This window comes from Nanorana parkeri, unplaced genomic scaffold (assembly GCF_000935625.1).
Source record: "Nanorana parkeri isolate BGI_ZX_2015 unplaced genomic scaffold, ASM93562v1 scaffold592, whole genome shotgun sequence".
NCBI lineage: Eukaryota > Metazoa > Chordata > Amphibia > Anura > Dicroglossidae > Nanorana > Nanorana parkeri.
In genome coordinates this window covers 485,714-507,814 of record NW_017306860.1, presented here as the reverse complement: position 1 = coordinate 507,814, position 22,101 = coordinate 485,714, and the positions used below count along the sequence as shown (strand labels likewise).

Genomic DNA, 22,101 nt, shown 5'->3' with positions numbered 1-22,101 from the left:
CTGCAACTTTCCTCATTACAACACAGAAAGTCCACTATCTGATTACAACGAACATAGACTCCTGTTTAGGTCATGAGCTACCGAGCTCTGTAAATAGCATATTTTTCAGCAGGAGGTAAAGAGAAAGATGTACAAAGCTATCTCAAAATAAAAATACAATATCCTATAGTATAGAATTTCTAAGCTCTACTTTCACTTTGCCAGTGATATCCCACCTCCAGCACACAGATTGCTCTTTCCCCAGTGAGACCCCACCTCTATCACACAGACTGGTCTTTCCCCAGTGAGATCCAACCTCCAGCACACAGACTGATCTTTCCCCAGAGAGATCCAATCTCCTTTACACAGACTGGTTTTTCCCCAGTGAGATCCCACCTCCATCACACAGACTGGTCTTTCCCCAGTGAGATCCCACCTCCAGCACGTATATTAATGTCAAAAAGTTTTTAAGCTATTTTAAATGCTGATTAAAGCACTTGCAATAGATTCTGCTTCTTGATGTTTAAAAGTTTTAGTTTCCTGAAGAATCAGTTCATCCCCTGAGCACTGGCTCTGATATCCTTTTTTAGGGTGGCTCCTTTCCCTTGCAGGGTTCTATGGAGCCACTCTTGTATGTGCTAGTAAGCTGCGTGTGTCTCCACAAACCCACAGGCACAGCAAGGCAAGATACTCCCCTCTACCTGCTCCCCTCTCATTTATCCTCCTTCGTTATCTAAGCCAGTAGATAGACATCTGCTGAAGACTGCTTTGTCCCGTGCAATTTTGTACTGGACAGGAAGTTCAGGAAAGCAGAGCTGATAGAGTTGTTTGTAAACACGATGACTGTATATCCTTGGGGATAAATAAAAAGACATACTTTGCTGGACAATGTATATTTGTTTGATTACACCTATCATCTACACTTATGCACATATTGCCGGATGGAGTAGTCTTCTGCCCAATATTATGAACATATGAACAGTGGATCCGCTGACAGGGTGCACACACCAGCTTGCAACCAGCCACAAAATACACTATAACTACAAATGACACTCCTGTATCTGTTGAAGATCAGTGTGTAATCTTTAAATCATCAATCAGGATATGTCTCAGATAAAATCCTTAACGCGGTTCATTTACAGTATACTTGCACTCAGAGCATGTAGTGTGTAAATTTGGCTGCCTCTATGTACTTATATAATTACAGATATACAAACTAGACATAGAAACAAAGTTTTTAAGCAACGATAAAATCATTATTTACATCAAGCAGATGTCTTCTACATTTATAGCTGATAACTGAAAAGGATATACATCTCCTTTAAAAAGTTCCTAGAGATGCCTTATAGATCATCAGCAATCTTGCCTCTTTTTTGTCCTCGTTGGCTTCACCTTAACTGTTATTCCTTTTGACTTCCAGCTACCTTATTCCTTGAACACTGGAAACGCTTGCAGATGAGGTTAAGCTACTTTTGGGACCTTACAGGCTTAGAAGAAGAAGAAGTAAGTCTTCAATCTTGATTTAAAAAAATAGCTTAATTAAAATCAGAAGTGGTTTTTAAAAGAACATACAGAAACTGACAACCTGGCACCAGTACTGCAAAATGCTCCATTGAATTCTAGACTGCTCCATGAACATCAGTATTCCACTGCTGATTATAAGCAATAAAGCACATAGTTTTATTCTTTAAAGTCAATGTGATTCAACAGTCAATAAGCAACATCTACGAATTTCTAAAATGCTTTCTAAGGCTGGCTTTCCACTTATGGCTTGGAGTTACACAAATGCATGGCAAAATACTATATATGTGTGATGACTTTCTTTCCGAATTGTACCACCATGCACATATACTGTATAAGCAAATGTACTTGTACTTTAGAACACAACAATACATGATGTGAATGCAATGTGTTTTATGGTGCAATGGCCGAAAATAGTGCAGGTGCATTTTCTCATGCATTGAGGTCAGTTAAGGACCTATTAAAAGTGAATGGACTGCCTTAATTCAACAATGCAAAATAAATTCACACATATGTATTTAAAGCCTAAAACAGGATCTATAATCAATACAAAAAATCTACCCGCACTCCTTCCTCAAAGCTATAGTCTTATTTACCAGCAAAGTGTGTTTTATACTTATCTGCTGCTCTGGGGCTTGCAAGGAGCCTACAGGACCAATGCCAAAGCAATGGAAAGAACAAATCTGAACTGCAGTATACTAAGCTCCAATAGCAACCTAACAGACTGTAGAATTCGGATTAATGAAAGTTGAATTCTGATTGGTTGACATGAGTTAGATTGCACTTTGCTTTTTTCTTGATCGATTAGACTTGACAGTGTTTAGGAAAGTTCTACTCCATCTTGACAGTGTTTGGGGGATAACCATTCTTCACGAAAACGTCTATTTTTCACTTTTGGCTAGCCATTTGTGGTTAGATGGATATATGATATCTTGACTTGTTATACACCATATGAAACCTAGGAGGCGGCAAAAGCTGCTTTATTATTTTCCAACTAATAGATGTGAGGATTCAGGAAGGAGCCCAAAGGTTTCTGCTGATGAAAAATAGATGTAAACTCAATGCCCCAAGGGCTCATGAGTGCTGACGTTCCAGGCAGTGTTTTTGATTCTCCTCTTGCAAATCAGCATCTGGGACACCGAAATTTGCAACAGTCTTACCCTATAGAATCTGTGACTTCAGATCCTGCCTAAAGACTTTTAAAACTGAGCCTATGAGGCTGACAGATTAGAAAAAAAGAAAAGGTACAATTTAAGTTAAATTAAACTTATTCTAACAGAAATACGGAGTCCTCCATTGCTGACTTCTGAAAATGCTCATTCCCCTACTGTCTCTGGTTTCAGTGCCACAGACCTGGAACAAGCATGGTCCTAACCTAATCTCATCTGAACATGGACTTCCCGCCCAATCAGCTGTGGCTTGGAGCATTTTCCGCCCCACAGCTGACCATAAACAAAGAGGCGGTAAGCTTGTGCTGATGTAATTTACCTTACATGGCCTCATGGCCATATTAGGTAAATGTCACTTACTTAAAATAACCATGTAGTCATAATGTATAATGTCAGTGACATCACTGCACCCCACTGCTTTGCTTATGCCAAGCTTCCCTGTCCACAGCTGATTGAATGTCAGAGGTGGAGCTTCTTTCCATGATCAGTAGATGCTCCTTCCGGGTTCGGAGGAGCATAGGTTCGTACCAGGTTCAATTCAAATCTGATCTCATCCCCAGTTTTTAAGGGTGCAATGAGCTCTAAATGTGCAGTACTGCAGTTTTTTTTATTTCTTAGAGTGAAAAGTCACTTTAAATTAGACCTATTACAAAATAAATAGATGTACTGTATTGCTAATTTTCTTACAAAACTGCTGTTGCGTGGTTGTTTTTGGCCTCAACACTTTCACAGACCTACAAAAGCCATAGAGAAAAGTCATAATTCCCTATTTGCATACTCATTTCTGGCCAGTGAAATGACTGAAGCCAAGCTTTGGCATAACAGCTAGGCAACTAGCATTTTTAGAAGGAGAGGACAGCAGTGACAGGTTTCTATTTCTGATATTTAGAGCATCTATATAGCTGATGTATGAAAGCAGAAGCACATGTGCAGCAGTTAGCCATAGCAACTAGCCATCAAGCACATTAAAATGAAATCTGGCTGCTATGGTCACAGCTTTATGCTGCTTCTGTTTCGTCGTAATCCAGCATCAAAACTGTTTCTGTCATTATTATACTGTAATTATATGACTTCTAACTGGTTTATGTCAAATAAACATTTTTCACAGTGAACACTATTATTAATTCAATGTGGGTTTAGTTCTGCATTAATTTTAATGTGCTTTGAATGGGCTTTTGTTTTCTTTCATAAATTATTAGAAGCGCACATGCTCCCAGGCCCCGTGATGTCTATTAAAAGGCAATATTTTCTTACTGATGGGAAGATATGAACTAGTGAAACTTTCATTCACCTTGTTTTTCTGTATCAAAAGTTTAATTATAAACGTAAAGCATTAAAATCTGTCAAAATGTAGCGTTACATAGTTAGCTTAAAAAGTTATATCCATCTAGTTCCAATAAATTAGTTAGTAGACACTTTCAAAGCCCCATCTTTTCTTCTTCTTTTTTGGCTTAGTTCCAATAAATGGATAAATGAATGAAAAAACTTAAATACTCAGAACCTTAATGCTACAGATGATCCAGAGAAAGAAAAAAAACCCGTTTAAAACATGTTTCAGTTTGCTTCAATAGGGAGAAAAATCCTCATTGATTCCCCAAAGCAATTGGTCACTTCCTCGGTCAACAAACTACAGTGTTATGGTTTTCTGGCTAGTCCAAAGATGTCATGGATCCTTCCTTCTGTGCAAAGATGTGTGAGCGCCTTTCTGTACAGTAATACTCTGAGGCTAGGCCACCATAATGATGCCACACCAGGGGGTGGGTCTGTGAGAGCCTAGGCTCAGAGGAATTGGGTTGAGTGACCCTGGCTGTCATTTAAACCAGGAGGCTCTACATGAAGAGGGTCTTTAGCCCTGAGTATTCTCCAACCCAAACCTAACATGAACTTATGCAGGGATTTTGCAGTGGGCTGGTGGGAGAGCAAAAGGAAGACTAGTATAACTATTGTAGGGGGTGCTGCATTTCCAAGCAAAAAATCCATTGGAAATCCTAACGTGTGGGGTACAGAACTACAAAGAGATAGGCTGTGATGCCCAGTTTTACCAGTTGGTGGTGCTGTGCTTAATATTGTGAGTCCTGATTCACAGTGCAACAGGTTAGTAAATTGGTTATAAATACCAATAATAAATGAAGAATAAAAGTAAAGAGTAAGAGTAAAACATAATTTAATGCCATTTTACACACATGCATTGCAGAGTTTATCAGAGTTGAATCCCAGTCTGTTCAATGCTGGAAAATATCTGTGACCAATTAAAGAGCATTTTCTGGGAAAATGATAATTCCTTTATAAATTTTCCATATAATATAGCAAAGAAATTCCTGCAGCTGCAATGATTACTTGGAAGGACATTGAGTGCCTGTCCAAATCTAGTGTGCTACAGTAAAATGTGCGCACTGTAAAGCGAGGTGTGTGTGTGTGTTGCTCTTCATGTTGAATGGTAGTGCAACACACACATACACAATGCCTGCATTATAGCTCACTGCAGCACACCACAACACAAGATGTGGGTTACTGTATACTGCTCTAAGCCCAGCAGTGTGATGACATTGCCACAATGGGTTGACCTATGACAACCCATTGACTTCATTCAACCCAGAAGAATGGCAACATTAAGAAGCAGGAAGGAATTATTGCAGGTGACAGCTATTGATTGAAGGCGAGTATTGCAGCAAAAGCTGCTTTTTTATTTTTACTCTTATTTGGCTATTTATTTATATTTTGTTTTAACCTCTTTAAAACTCCATTTTATTAGCAGGAGTTGTGGGTCCCTCCTGCTTAGCATCATAATGGCTGTGATGGGGCAGCCAGGAAGTCTGCTAATGCGGCACACTGCTTAAAGCTGGGCATACATCGCTATATTTTTTTTAAGGCTGAATGAAATACATATAACAGATGCCTCCATTCACACTAAATAGTGTGGATGGATGAATCTCCCGCTGTTTTCTTTGTATATAACAACGGCCGCTGTCAGAATACTTGAACAGTGACAATAGCTGATAAGCTGTCATCACTGTTTGCCCAAAGACTTTCCATCAGACTCCTTCAATCTTCTGATTGAAGTATGCCGGGAGTAAGGGTGCTGACTGGGGCACCCACTGAACAAATTTCGCCTGGTTCATCAAGAATCGGCTAAACTTCGCACAGTGTATGGCCAGCTTAAGTCTTTAATAGATGTAAGCCAATTAGTGACACAATACAGATAAAAATGCAACATCCTATGCCAGCGGGCTGCCTCTTTAATTCTAGCACCTGCCTTATCTGTGTTTCTCTGTAAATATCTAGTTAATAATTTCTAATCTAATTTTTGTATTAAACACATTGGGCTACTTACGATGAAAATATGCACATTGCAAAAGAAACATTTAGAAATTCCTTGGATTCCCTCTATAACAGTTTACATCTGTTCTCCCTTTATTATGTCTTCATAGATCAAACTGGCATAACAAAGACAATATCTGAAAATGTTTAATCTATAAGCAAACTACATTTTCAGTTTTTCAGTATCTCAATGCATGTACTATGTCAAGCCATTTCCATCTTATGATGGCTTCCAAGCAGATATAACATCCAAACACAGGTCTAATTGGGTTTTGGACAAGTTTCTTACATTTTTCCTAAATAAGCTGCTTCTCCAGGCTCCCTTCTGAAGTGGGCCACAGAGAATGACCACTTTGTAAGCAGAGATGCTTATTGGTTGTGTCAGTAAAAAACACATGGCATATGTCATGACATGGGTCACATGAACAGCCTCAAGAGGGAACCCAAAGTGGCATATTAGAACAGAAACACATTTTAGTAGAATGAGGAAGAGTTAGCACTACGGGCAATGTTTTTATTAGTGATGAGTGAAATTGAGATTTTTAATTTCCTTATCATTTCAGCAATAACATTTCAGCAAAAAAACTAAAAGTTTGGGATAAAATTTTGGTATTTTCAGACAAATGTATTGGAGTCAATGGGGAAGGTAAAATTAGGGTACAAAATGGCTCCTGGGGGTTACAGAAAACCCTTTTAATTAAGCTTGAAATGTTCTTCTGACAAACATTGGCCCCCTCATTTTCGGCCTCATTATTTTGTCACAGAAAGAATAAATACACAAAAAAATAGAGAAAAACTTCATAGAACACTTTATGAAATAAATGAAACTATACTAAATACATAAAAAGCCATATCCTTTAAATAAAAAGGAAAAAAAAAAGAAGTTTTTTGGCTTAAGGAGACATTATCACCTTGGCTATGCAGGGACTCTGGAAAGGGCTCCCCCCTTTTGAAACCCCCTAAACTGGCAGCTGGTGAGAATTCCAGGTATGCATTTGATCTACTCCTCTGTGATGCTGGCCGGGCCTAGTAGCAGCCAATCACTGGCCCAAGCACTGTCATGTGACTGGGGTCTAACCTGATCTCAGCTGCAGAAAATCTGCAAGGAAATGAAGGTAAGGGGAGTTTAAAGGGGTCAGGGGTTGTCCTTACCAGAGAAACTGTCAGCATGCCTGTATGGCCAAAGTGACAGTGTTGCTTTAAACACATTTTGCCGAAGCTGCTCAATGAGCGTAATGAGAGTTTCTGAAAACAGCAATTTTGCAGTAAATTTATTTTACCAACATCATTTCACTTGTCTTGAGGGAAACTGTCCGTAAAGAAGTTTCAGACAGAAATAAAGACACATAAGAATAAGAAATCTGCAGAGAAGTTGTCTTTCTGTTGTCAATAGGTCAATGACAGGCAGGAAGGAGATCTCATAACAGGCCCCCCCATGCTTTGGGGGCCCATAGCAACTATGTGAGCTGCTATGGATTTGATTCTGGCACTGGGCTTTGTAAACATTCCCTAATGTAGACATGGTAACAGTTTTTACTGGGTAGTCCCTGGTCTATTCCTTTTTCTTGTGTAGACTGTAAAACCCTGTGCGCATTCCAGAACTATACACATTGTGTTCCAAGCTCAAATTGACAAGGGTTTTGCTAACAAAACAACTTCTTATTGAATAAACCTTGTGGTTTTTGTGAAAGAAAAAGAAATATATCTGGCTTTTTTTTTCCTGCTTGGCTTATGCTTATAATATGTTTTCTCTCCTTTTCCACCATTGAATATGCACCAAGGAACGTATAAAGGTTTGACTTGTTTCCCTTTTGTTAGACCTTTGCGTGTCCTCAAGTGTTTGATCCCTCCAATTCTAGTGACTGTGTTTAATCGTGTCCTATGGTGCCAAAACGTAAACACCAAACTCAGCTGTGACTCGGTGTATTGTCCTCTATTGGTCGTGTTTGACGTCTGCAGAAGAACAGTGAACAATTACTAACATGGTGCCCCGGGTTTTATTTTCTTGTGTAGGAGCATCCAAGACCAGAATACGAAACCAAGCTGCTTTTAATGAAAGAGAAGTGCAAAGCTTGCAAAAATGGGGTAAGACCGTTTTTAACATTTTAACATTTCCTGTATATGTAACATTTACAAACTAGTTTCTAACAAATGTCTCTGCAGTCAATTGCTATCCACATGCACACCGGCGATGGCTGCATGGCATTTCACCTACCGGATTCCCTGATGGTGACAACAGTGGACCATGCCTGCCTAATATGTGCTGAAATGGCCCCCTTATACTCTCTTTCAGAAGCCCATATGAAAGTGTGACAAAGCACATCACAATTAAGAGACAGGAACAGAGAGTTGTCACCTTGTGTCTGCAATGCCTGAATGATTACATTCATGGCAAGATAATCAGGTATTATTTCAAAGAAAGCTAGAGATTAAAAAATATTGAAAACTGCTTTTGAAATTACATTCACAATAACTTCAATGCAATACCTTATTCATGCTGCAATAATTAATGCAATGCTGTAACATATCAAAAGAAAAACAAAACTATATAACAAAGTAGAAAAAAATTCAAGAATTCCATATGTCATATACAGTATAGTGTATTATATTACTTGATAAATCCATTTAATTTATGTTACATATGGCTTTGCGTTTCCAAAAAATTTACAACCCCAATCTGGGATATTTGGATTTCACTCTCCTACATAACCTGCTCCCATGGTCCAAGATTTAAAATGAGGGAGTAGTCTGAAAAAATAAAAGCACAACTCGGATCAGGTTTCCTTTATGACCCAAAGACATCTGGTAGCCTATTAGAGAGATCAGCACTGAGTCAGTATGAAGTCATCACTATGGGACGATATCCATGTCCAGACATGTGGGGAAGTGTAACTTTTTTACCCGAGGGAAGGGTCGACAAAGGCTTGGGTATTATCAATGTATCAATATCTGCAAATAACATTTCATATTTAAAACAGAATTAAGGTCTTTACCTACAGGGCATGTAGACCTTATGTAAACAATAAAGAACATCTTTGCAACGGATACCTAACAAATTCATGTTTTCAAAAAGTGTTTTTGCTGGAATTTGATTCTCAATAAAGTAGATACCATATGAGCCTTCCCGGGTTTAACAAGTTAGTCCATCGTGCAGATAGGAATACAATGTCATTACTGTTTCTGGGAAACTATGGGTTTTGCATCATATTCAATGGAGGTTAGAAACAAATGTGCTGCAAAAGCCATCTGGGCCAATAATGCATTTGGTTTCCAAGTTCATAATGTATTGTTTTCGTTGAATAAATAATTGATCAGATGCATTGAATCCGTCTGAGCAAATGTTAGTCAAGAATCAAGAATCACCACTGACGTGTGGTGTGAATTTAATATTGTAGTAAGCCCCCTAAGTCAACCTCCAGATTTTTTTAAAAACTATGTTCTATGTCAGTAAACATAAATCTCTGAGGAAAGGGCTTATTACAAGAAGGGATCTAGAGGCATTTGACGTGCTGTGTCTATACCAGTGATTGTCAACTTATGAGGTATAGGGGGCCTCCAAATTGGCTCTGACATCACCAAGGGACTGCACATAATATTCAGTAAATTCCACAGAAAACTGCCAGAGACTGCACGCATACTTCATGAGGTGATCAGAGACTGGAAACTTACCACAGGAGATGGTCAGAGACTTTAGCCATATTACAGGAGATGATCAGATAATGTAGACATTCTTCTGGTGTGGTGGGAGACTGGAAACCTGTTGACTGGAGACCCAATACCTTCTAAAGGAAATGGTCAGAGACTGCAGACTTACTCAACAAGATGGTCAGAGACTGTGGACATGATACAAGTATGGTTGGAGATGGGAGATTTGCTGAAGGGGATAGTCAGAGACAAGGGACATGTTATCTGCTACTTCTAGAGCTTAACGCTATTACAACCTCTTTCTTAGATTGATGCTTCCATACCCACTACTGATTACTAGGGTTCCAAGAGCAATGCAGCAAGCAGAAGAGGCACACTTGTGGCCCTGGGGCTGCAGGTTGGGCAACAAGGGTCTATACAGTCCCTTTATAAAGGCTTGGAATGGCTGATTGCCCTTTTTTTTCTATAATTTTTTTGTTTTTATTAATCCACCATGCTTTATTTATAATGTTCTCAGGAGCAACTTCCAACCCTTTGGCCCTAAGGCCAAAAAGAAGAAGGACAGATCACAGCTCACTAGACTCAACCACATGGCAGGGAGCAACCCAAACATTGAACATCTCGCCAGCTCAAACCGCTGATCCCAGACTCAAGGTGATTGACTGCGTGGTTAATGATTCCTAACGCTAATTGTTAACCCTTTGTACACAGAGGCCTGCTCAACAGCTTCTAGCAGAAAGAAAAATGGTCTGTGTTTAGGGAACACTTACAAGGAGAAACATATACTGTAGGTTGACCCTGCTGCTTCCTAAAGATTACACAAAATACAGAAGAGAATTCTGAAAAATACTAGATCCCTAGAGACAATACAGATGCCATAAGTGCCTTTGAAAAACTGCTGTTAATAACTGATTTTGAATTTAACCCCAAGGAAACATTTGAGTTTAGCAAATAGAATTTTTAGGAAGTTCAATGTAGTACCACAACTACAGGAGGTGCGGAGACACGGAACACTAAAATGATGTATTGAAAAATACAGGAAATCCATAATTACTGTTTAGCAATAGACTTTAGATTCACCACATGAAGCCACCACCTTGATCAGTGTCTCCTTATGTGGGAGTGAAATATATCAGGGCTGAGTTAAAAACAGGAAACATTAAAAGTTTAGGCTTACTAGAGTAGAGTTTTTGTGAGCAATATACAAGAGGCTGTCCTAACAAACACATTATGCAATGATTAAAAGCGTGTTACAGTCATGTGCCTGGCTCTGTGTACAAACTTAGTCATACCAAGGTTCCCCCAGTCTGACTCTCACACGAGACGCCTTTAGTCAATTTCCGCGCTTCACGAGAGGGATAGAGGGGAATGTCGTAATCCTGCAGCTGTTGTCCCTGGATCTTTGTGATTGTCATTTTAAAAATGGCAAGATTTCCTCGAGGGTAGATGTAATTGGACACAAATGCACAGATCGCCACAACAAATGCACAGCAAAACTAAATTCTTGTTTGAGTATAAATGCTGTTTGATTTACACTTGTGTTACAAAAATCAAGACTACAACATTAAAGTGTATGTGCCCTTTCATGAAAAATTATGCTTTTATACTTGTCTCTGTAGCAACAGAAATGCCAATATGATGTGGGTTAATTTTTCTAAAGATAAATCCTGTTTCCAGCACCATGGACTAGCTTTGTGTTTGCTACCTCTTTTGCTGTACACAAGCTGGTCCTGGCCACCAGTAGAGGGTGATGTTTTGGAGAAAGTAGACCTGCTCTGCATTGAGCTGATTGAACATTCTAAGAGTACATCTGAATGTAGGATGCTGGATACAAGGGACTATCCTTCAGTAAGGTATTGCTGTATATTGGCATTTTTAGAGGCTTTAGGGACAAATACTAAACGGATCACATTTAGTGAAATTGAAGTTATATTTTAAAACAGTATGAAGTGTCAGCGGTGTGTTGGGAGCTCTTTCCATAACGTGCAAGTATATTTGCACATGATGGCAAACTTACCACAGAGTTTGCCATATTCCAGCAATGCAGCTTCATGATGTTCTTCACCACGGCTGTCATCTTCTTGAAGGGCATTTCTGTCCCTCTCCACATGCATATATTGATTTATTTCCCAGCAAAACTATGCTACAACCTTGACTCCAAAGAGCAAGCCTACATCTCTTAGGAGATGTAGTTCTGGAGGTATGTCTACTGTATGTCAACAGGTTATGAGCTCCCAGCAGCTGTATCTGCAATAATCTTACAAGTCTGGTGATGATTGCATAGGGAGTAATAAAGATGTTTCTCACTACAGTAACAAGGTAAAAACAAAAGTAACACTGGGACATGCTGTAAAGGACTGGTGAGAGAAGTATAGAAGTACATTTGGGTAAGGCCAGGACATACACATTAAATGACTGTATTTAATGTTGGGATAGTTCGTATTATCAGTAGGACTGGCTAAATGATGTTAGCTTAATGTATGTAAAAAAAGAATATGGAAGGATGTATATAGTTACAACATGGTCAGTGAAATATTAATAAAACACAAATTGTGTTATTAACTGTATCTGTTAAGATATAGTTTTGATGGGTAACTGACAGGTCAACTTTAAAAGACCACACAGATATTCTATGCTATTTCTGGTACACTGCCCAGAACTGAGACCTGTCAAATTTCATTTATACAGATCGTTAGAACACATTGGTCTCAGTGCTGGAAAATGGTGCCAAATGACTTATGAGACACCGCCCATTTGTGAAGAGTTGCTTAGTTGCATCCAATCCCCTAACCTACTCCGCATAGCTGTATGTTTTCACTAAGGGATTTCAGTTATGTTTCATAAAGAAGATTTCATTTTAGTTTAATTACATCTCAGTCCCTTAGTTTTGTACTGCTGATTTCCTTCTGCATAGTCCATAGCTTTTTTTTAACAGCATAGGAAGCTATAGCTTTAGTGTGGAAACATACAAACTGTGTATCAGGACCCCAAAAATGAGTTTCTCGGGCCCCCGGTTAACAGGATGCTTTAAAAATAATATCTCTAATTATACTTTTGAAATGTGCCATTTGGTAGTCACTAAAGGATGGCGCACCAGCAATTAGGGCGCATGATCACTACCATTGAGGATGTAGAGGATTAAACACATTTCATGTTTGGTAGACAAGCTCAATGATATCTACATTCTTGACAACAATACAACACAAACATTTAGGGTCAATATCTAAGAATGGTTGAACACTGCTACCTAGAGCATGTTAAGTATTTAGTTCATGTTCTACATGGTTGACAAACCCAGGATTAGATTCTTGGCAATGATGGCACACCAGTAATTTGAGTACACATTTAAGGGTGGTTGAGCACCACTTTTTTAGAGGATTTATAGAATTGGGATTGTTCCATATTTAGTGGACAAGCTCATTGCTAGATTCTGGGCAAGAACACACCATCATTTGGGGTCCATACCTAAGAATAGTTGAGAACCACTGCTTTAGAGATTAATTTCATACTTGGTGGAGAAGCTCAGGGATCTTTAGAATCTTGTCAATAGTAGCCCACATGACAATAGTAGTGTATATATATATATATATATATATATATATATGTACACAGTATATGAAAGCCTTTTCAGTAGTGTATTTCAGAACCACAAAAAGCAGTCACAGAAGGAAGTATGGGTCAAACATAAATTCCCCTTAAAATTAGTCAAGTCAAAATAATATATTTGTTATTAAGATGGATAATAAACAGATGGCATTGTACGAGTAGAGAATGGCTCTGATTGACATATTTGTATTGATGCTTTGTTTTCATACACTAAGGCATCATACTTTCATCTCTAACTCAGTATATTTCTATTTGTCTCTCTAGACACTGCTGTCACTTCAGGTTATTAGTCCCCATGATGTGGAACATATGTATTTGTTTTTATTAGAGCAGTGTTGGGTGGTCGATAAAATGTTCAGGGAATGTAAACCCCCTATGGTATTTATTGTACATTGATATTTTTCATCACAGTCTGTTGCTTGCATTAATGCCTGACTGTGTGTTACTGGTAAAGTCACTAAGCATGAAAATGTGCATTTGTTTTGTTTATCTATCACAAGAATTAATTTTGGAATACTATTGATATATTGCTATGCCTACTAGAACTGAGCAAACTCTCCACCAAGTTCACCAGATTGAGCTGTGAAGGAACTTTATGAAGCTTCTGATATGTTTATGCTTCACTGAGTACTCCCTGAAGAATTCCAGTCCCGCACTCTACCTGCACTCTAGGCGTAGCGACCTGTATCACATTGGTTTTAGGTGTCTGAGCATCCACAGACCTCTTCAACAACTGACAACAGTAGTTATGCCTTTTTAGCATTGTATAGGCAGTCGATTAGAGGAACCCATAAGTAGACTCCTTCACAAAACACAAGTAATATCCAGCTGTCAGTCTGTAACTCTTAGTGTTTCTTGTATGTAAGAAATAATTAACCATTAATGACAAGGGAACTGAACTGTGTGGATCTCCTATAATCCAGTTGCTATGGAACATCTCTGTTAGGTTCCATCAGGATGGAGGGCAAAACTAAACATGTATTACGTTCAATTGTAAACAACATGTTTAAGACTGTGTGAGACAGATGACACAGGAAGACCGCTCCAGATTATTATATTTCTTAACTGAAATGGGCTCCTTAACCAAAAAAGTCGCATGATAAAGATCTTCAGGCTGCAACCCTCATTTGTTTCTTTAATGAATTAAATAATTAACGCGTAAGGGCAAGGGACCTGGACTGTGTAAATCTTGCTGTTGCTTTGATGGATCTCTCCCTCTGTATCCAGGCCTCTTCAACAACTGACCACAGTAGTTATGCCTTTTAACACTGGATAGACAGTTGATTAGAAAATCTCAAAATGGGCTCCTTCACAAAACACAAGTTTAATCCAGACAGTGTTTCAGGCATTTCTTCAGGCTTCTTTTAAAACATTTTGAGTGTTTCATGTGCATTGACATGCATTTGTCAAGCGTTTGAAGAACCTCTGTTAGGTTCCATTATCTTGCAGAGCAAAGGTAAAGATGCACCTAATTTAATCTTTGACAAGATTTTTAGGATTTTGTGTGAGACAGATGACACAAGAAGACCCCTCTGGATTATTAACTTTGTAAACTTAAAATTTTTTTTAAAAAAATGCTAAACTAAGTTGCTGTAGTATATATACAATTCAAATACATCTTGTATTTAATATAAGCTGACTATAGCTGCCTAAGTATAAACTCACATCCGCTGATTTAACTCCTTTGATCTATCCAGAAAAAATCGTACTTGAGTGCTGCTTAAAGTCAGCTAGAAAAAGAACACTGACAGGATCAACGGGAGAACATTGATAGTGTGTGCAGTGGCCATAATCACAGAGGGCATTGCTGCACTGGCAGAGGTTCAGATTCAGAATAAGGGAATTATCTCTAAACAGTCTCAGTTATTGTCAACATGTTGATACACATGGGCCAAGCACATGTTAAAGCGACCATGTCACCAAAAGGGTAAACTCCCCCAAAAACATGTACCTCTAAAGAAGAAAAAGATGACTTATCTCTACTAACGCCTCCACCCCCATTTGGCGATTCCTAGTTGAAGTGTGTCTGCTGGGTGTGTCTATATCTCTACCGGACATAGTAGTGAGGTGGAGGTCAGCTGGAGAAACCAGAGAGCCCTGTGGGGGACACAGGAGTTCAACACTCCCGGGTGTGTCAGTTTCTTCCCACACATTAGCTTGGGGTTACTCTATGGCTTATGGTGGAGCTGGCTGTAGAAGAGGATATGTATTAATTTACTTTTTTACAGGTACATGATTTATTTGGAGTTTTCCCAAGGGTTGCTTTAAGTTAACATTTAAGTATAGGTTTGTTTTAATGACCTGTTAAAGCTCAACTGAACTTTCAGCTAAATACATTCCAGGTTTATTAAAACAAAAGGTGTTCAAAATTTTACAGTTTTTTTCTTTAGAAAGCAGCCACATCCTAAGAAGAAAAGCCTGTCCACTGCCAAAATAATGAAGAGAAAGACCCTTTCTCTTTGTGTGAAAGCAGTGGTCTCTCACACACCCTATGCAATCTGTAAAGCTCATGTTGATTGGAGAGCTCTAGCTCTGACTTAACAGGAGCTTTGAAAGTCTGTAGGGACGATTTCCTAAATAAACCTCTAAGCTTGAAATGAAAGATACAGAAAGGAAGTAAGGCCTATAGAATAATAGCTTTGTTTAAAAGTGATAATTATATTGGAGAAAAAAAAAAGACAATTTAATATCTAGTGCCGTTTGTGCAAGGAACTCTGTAAATTTTACAAGGTCAAAACCATCTCGATGGAGCCGACAAAATGAGAACCATCTTTAGTATTGCTCAGATTAGATGCTTCAATTTCATTACTGGGGTCAAACGTTCTCTTACACATATCTTAGGTGACATAAAGTAGCTCGCAACATGACAGGCAATCATGTGTAAGCATGCAGCCATAATACATGGCTGGAAATGGGTGGCCATTTCTGATCATAAATGACAAACTCAATTTGCTTAAGTTGTTGGAAAACCTTTGAACTTACTAAAAATAATTGATTTTTTTAAAGAGAAGTCTGCCTACAAGTATGATGTCAAGTTGGTAATAGATTGTATCTAATATTGCTAGCCACAGTGATTTAAACTGATAACCTGTATACTCAGTATGTACTCAGAAATAGTAGGTTTCTGAATGGATTAAAACTCCTAGTATTAAAAATTATCTAAAATGTAGCAATCAAGGGATTTGTTTTTATTTTTAAAGTATATCTAAAGCAATAACTTTTTTTTTAGTGGAGAATATGGTCAGCTTTTTTGCCATCTCTGCCTCATTGGGGAAAATACCCTGAACTCCCTGTCTACTGGGCACAACAGGAAGCAAGACAAATCCTTAGACATGTGTTACTGCAACAAGTGTTCCCATTTGAAGTCTTCATCTTTATTTCTTTTTGGGTGACATATCAGAATTTAGGATTTTCCTTCACTCATAATCCAGGTGTGAATGTCACTGGACAAATAGAGAGGGTACTCTCCCCAGCAGAGGTACAGACAGCAGTTAAAGCCTGACTGGGGTTCTAATCTTCTGTATCCCAAAGTAAAAAAAATTAATAAATTGGCTTTGGATGCACTTTGAGCTTTTCTAATAAAAGTATTCATATACAGTATGTAACCATACAGAGGTGTAACTAGAACCTTCAGGGCCCCGGTGCAAGAAATCACGGAGGGCTCCCCCAACCCCCCACCGCCATGCACCGTGTGACAGCCTCTCCAGCCCCGCACAGCTGCCTGTACATGCTGTGGGTGGCAGAGCGGTGGGGAAGGAGCAGCACTATCTTGGGGGGCCCTCTTCTTCCTCTCTGGGCCCCCCCAACAGGTGGAACGCCAGGGCCCGGTCGCAATTGCGACCCTGGTAGTTTCGCCAGTGTGTCCATACAGTATTGGTATATGGTTTATAAGGGTAGTCTGTAATATATAAAGAGGTGTTAAATTGTTTCTGAATGGAGTTCCCCTTTGATAAATAAATTTTTGATCATTTATAGTTATATCATAGTCTCTAGTGAATGGTAAGACTGCATTTTAATGCTTAGTACATCTAGGTCAGCGGTGGCAAACCTTTTTGAGCCCGAGTGCTCAAACTGGATCACTAAACCAACTTATGTGTCTCAAAGTGCCAACCCCACACTTAGATCCGAATACTGATGAATTATTTTAGAAAAACACTTCATACGACGTCTGAACGAATCTTAGATGAAAAATACAATACAAGAGGTTTTAACTACACTACAGAGTGACATGTACCTTTGTACTGTGCTAATGAGTGAAATGTTCCATTGCAGTGTGCTACTAAGGTACATGTCATGCAGCACACTGCAAGGGAACAGTCTCTCTACAGCTTGGAGTCAGTGGTGGAGCACCGGGGCCCAGTACAACTGTGACCGTTGTGACCCTGTTAGTTCTGCTACTGACTTCAACCTGTAAAGGAACTAATCTTAGCAATACATTATATAACAATGCAGAATACCTCCAACTATAGAGGACTACATAGCACAGCAATACATTATACAGCAATGCAGAATACCGCCAACTATAGAGGACTACATATCCCAGCAATACATTATACAACAATGCAGAATACCGCCAACTATAGAAGACTACATATCCCAGCAATACAATATACAGCAATACAGAATGGCACCGACTACAGTGGACTACAAATCCCAGCAATACATTATACAGCAATGCAGAATAATACCATCAGCTAGAAAGGACTGAAAGTCCCAGCAATACATTATACAGAAATTTGTGCGGCTCTTAGGGGAGCTGTGCAGCTCTCAGGGGATGGCAGCTGTGGCTCTGTAAATAAAATTGTCATGCTCAGGCAGCGGCAGCCTCCTAACAGGCAAATTAGACAGCCGCTCGCTGGGGCCTCACTGGGTCCTAGCAAGGAGGAAGTGGCTGTTTAATATGCCTGTTAGCAGGCTTCTGCTGCCTGATCGTGACCGTCCCGGATCGCATACCGAGGCGGCGATCCGGGGCGGTCTGACTTTTTCTTAGAGGTGGCCCGAACCTGGGCTCGCATGCCAGCCGAGAGGGCCCCGCGTGCACTCTCTGGCACGCGTGTCATAGGTTCGCCACCACTGATCTAGGTAGTTCAATGTTCAGTCTCTTAACGAAACTATGTGTGTCCCCCTCTTAATATAAAAAAACAATAACTACAGAGTGGGTTGCCAGGCAAATTAACTTTAATTCAGTAATAACACTGCTGGGTGAAAGTCAATAGTACAGATGACATATAAGTTAGCTCCTGTGCCTTGAGCCCAATAGCTGCATACCTGCTGCATGAAATTATATAATGCACTGCTGCTTCTCACTGCTAGTCTCACTAGATTTGGAATTAAATTTTGTGATGTCACTACAGTGCTGTTCACTGTTCTCCTTGCTGAAGTGGAAGTTGTACCTTAGGAACTGCAGTGCAAGGATCTACCTGCATCAGTCATTCTGTAGATCTGTGCTTCCTCTAACTTTCCTGCTCTGACTGTAAACCTTATCTCCTATACAATGCTGTCCCCAGCAGTAATTACTTTTTGGTACTGGATATCCTCAGTCATTTAACTCAGATCCCATTCTGTAAATGCAGGATGTTATATACCTGCCCCTGATGGAGCATCATCACAGCGCTCTGTACTCGCATACATTGATGCTCATCACATCAGTGCTTCAGACCATCTGAAAAAGGTAAGTATAAAAAAGAGGAAAAAATACAGCTGGAATATTTTCTCTGTGTTTGTATGATAGAAAAAGGGAAAACGCTTTAAAAAACCCAAAAAACTGCGCAAGCATTTTTATGGATGAAGTGAATCCTAATTTTTCTCCATCAATCTACAACTCTAGTGAATGACTCACCTAGATATTTGGCTCATGTACTGGAGAGTTACTCGAGTGAGTCACCCTTTTTCTCTTGTCTATGTTATGGTTCATTTCAGATTACACATTAACCAAGCGGACATCCTGTTAAACATTCATGTCTGATTTTCATTGTTTCCTTGCTGATGTGACATTGTTTCCAAATGGTGGAAATAAAGCTGCAGGTAATATTTGGTCCTCTGCTGCGTTTGTATCAGCTGAGACTTATCTGACAATTTTCCAGTCAGGGAAGGGTTAAAGCCGGCTCAGAACTCACTGCTGACCTCCGGTCCTCCTCTGAAAAATAATATGACTCTCCCAAGACTCGACAAGCTTTTAATACGCCACAGATACACACAACTGTAATAAAACATAAACATGTTCCACCGAAATGAAATAATTATCTGTGCGGCAAGCTAGAAGTCCACAATGAACTTGTAATTTATAGAGAACATTTAGTTACCACACAGGTTTTAAAAATTAACCCCCCATGGCTGCATAAATTACAAATGTGAAGTAGTCCCTTTTTTCCGAAGTACATAGTGCTGTGCCGTAATGGCATCCATTTCTTTTTTTTATTTTTTATTTAAAGCATATGTAAAGCGATTTACTAAGATCTCATATAAGTTTTACCCTTTTGCTGCCAGTCATTCATGCATTTTGTGCAAACATGTTAAAATGCACATTTTAGGTCTGAAGATTACTTAAATCCCCCAGAATTATATATTTCATGAAAGCAAATACCCTGTAGAGTAAAATAGTGGCAATTGCAATTTTTGATGTTGTGTGATATTAGCACAGCTGTTTATTAAGCCCAATTTATCAGTAAACTTAAGTAAATTTTTGTGCATGTAACCAAAATATACTATTAAATTTTTGCTATATTACCTTAGAGGCGGTTGCGCGAAGCATATAGCTACCAAACATGTCAAGCTTCAAAATTGTATGTGCCTCAGAAATGGTGAAAAACTATGGTACCAAAAATTGTCTATAGGTGATGCTTTAAAAGCTTTTACTGGGCATCAGCTTGGAGTCAACCAGTATGTGGGGGCAGGGGGAATTTTAATAACATTTTTTGGTGGGTTTTTTGGTTTTTATATTTATTTTATTTAACGTTATTTTTTAAAATGTTTTTTTTTTATAACATACATTACAAACCCTCTATGTGATAGCATTGTAGGGGTGGCAGGTTCTTTTTTAAGGAGACATTAGGAGACACATTAGTAGAGATATTATTTAGTAAGGAAGCTTTACATTTTAGTTTTGGGACAGTCATTTTAGTCCCACAGACGGATAAGGAAACTTAATGCTTTGGTGTCTGACTTTAGGCTCTTAGGTTTCTAGGGCTTCACAATAAGTACCAAACAGCCTGTAGTCAGTGTTGTCCATGCCATGCATGCTGTCCAGGTGATTAGAATAGTACCTGGACAAATATGGAAAGTATTATTGGACAAAAGGCTTGCGTCATGTGACCAGGGACATAGGAAAACATGGAGCATGCATTCCCTCACTGTACCTTCAAACCAGACCTAAGACTAGTAAAGGAAATCTATTCAGTAAACTAATTGTTGTTAGCTAAAAGGTTAGGATTATTTCCTTTACACTATTTGCTTTGTTTGTGCTGTCTATTCCTTTTCTCCTTTTATGTAAATTTTCTTTGTCTTCTAATATATTGATATTTGGAATAGCAAATGCGGCAACGCATTTTTAAGGGGGATGGCAGAAGAACAAATGTGGGAGCTATAATTTGTATGGGGCTTTAAAATGATCTCTAGCAATCTTATGTAACATGTCTGCAGTCTCTGAATCCATCCACAGCTGTAGCATATCCAGTCTCTGACCAGTTTCTTTAGTGTGTCTTCTGTCTCTGATAGTCCTATGGCATGTCCACAGCGTCTGACCACTTTCTGTAGTATGTCTGTTGTCTCTGATATTCTCCTATAGCTTCTCCACAGTCTCTGACCACATCCTTTAGCATGTCCATTGTCTCTGATATTCGCCTATAGCATGTCCAGTCTGATCACTTCCTGCTCCATGTACACTCTCTCTGAAATTCTCCTATAGCATGTCCACGGTCTCTGACTATCACCAGTAGCATGTCCACTGCAGGGTCGTAGGAAAGGTGAGGCAAGTGAGGCACTCGCCCGAGTGCAGCTGTCAGGGGGGCGAGCACAAGGCCCCATGGCAACAGGCGCACCAGGCAGCCAACACTGTGGGAGAGCAGCAGGGATCCAAGGAGAAGCTGCAGGCTGTGCCACTCCTCTACTCCCTGCCGCCCTCCCACATCTGTATGGGCAGAGGCAGTGGGGATCCGAGGAGAAATGGAACGTTGAAGCTGGCGGGGGGGGAAGAGGGAGCTGTCATCCAGGATGTCCAAGCAGTGAGAAGAGATAGACCCGCCCGGCCAGGATCTGATCCCCCCCTTCCTGTTCATTCACGAGTTTCTGAATGGGTAGTAGCACTACAGAGGCTTCTATCCATTCATAAACTGGATGATAGTAAATACTTTACTATCACCAGTTTCTGAATGAATGGGAAGCCTCTGTACTGAGTTCTTTCCATTGATTAAGAACCGAGGATGCAGAAAAAGAGATCGAGGACACACAATCTCTTGTTCTATTTCAAAAGAGAAATATCAGGGGTCTGTTTAGACCCCTGATATTTCCCCGAAGCCCCTTAACCGTAAAAAAAATAATAATAATACAAAATAAAAAAACATATTGGAGGTGGGGCACATGACGTCACATGACAGCATAACGCACATGCTGTGTATTGTGGTATGCGACATAAAAAAAAATGCTGCATGCTTAGTTTTTGGTCCATTGCCTTCTTGTTATCAAAATGAATGGGTTGCCTTAATGCAACACATATTATTGAAATAGCACAAAAGACCAAAAACAAACTGAAGGAAAACTTCCTCTAAACATTCTGCTTTCATCAATGGGCAAAACGATTTAATACTCTAGTGCGGGGGTTGGTAACCTGTCAATCACGGTCATGTGAGGGGTAGATTGCATTCAACTT

At 39.4% G+C, this 22,101-nt stretch overlaps 1 protein-coding gene across 1 annotated transcript in view; it reads left to right on the top strand.

The window, feature by feature from the left end:
• ANO2 (anoctamin 2) overlaps positions 1-22,101 on the top strand; it is a 158,391-nt gene that overhangs the window by 55,443 nt on the left and 80,847 nt on the right. The window contains exons 11-14 of the mRNA XM_018562702.1: positions 1,400-1,482; positions 7,769-7,780; positions 8,001-8,057; positions 20,790-20,810. Coding sequence (XP_018418204.1) covers positions 1,400-1,482; positions 7,769-7,780; positions 8,001-8,057; positions 20,790-20,810 — 173 coding nt within the window. The remainder of the gene's footprint in view (positions 1-1,399; positions 1,483-7,768; positions 7,781-8,000; positions 8,058-20,789; positions 20,811-22,101) is intronic.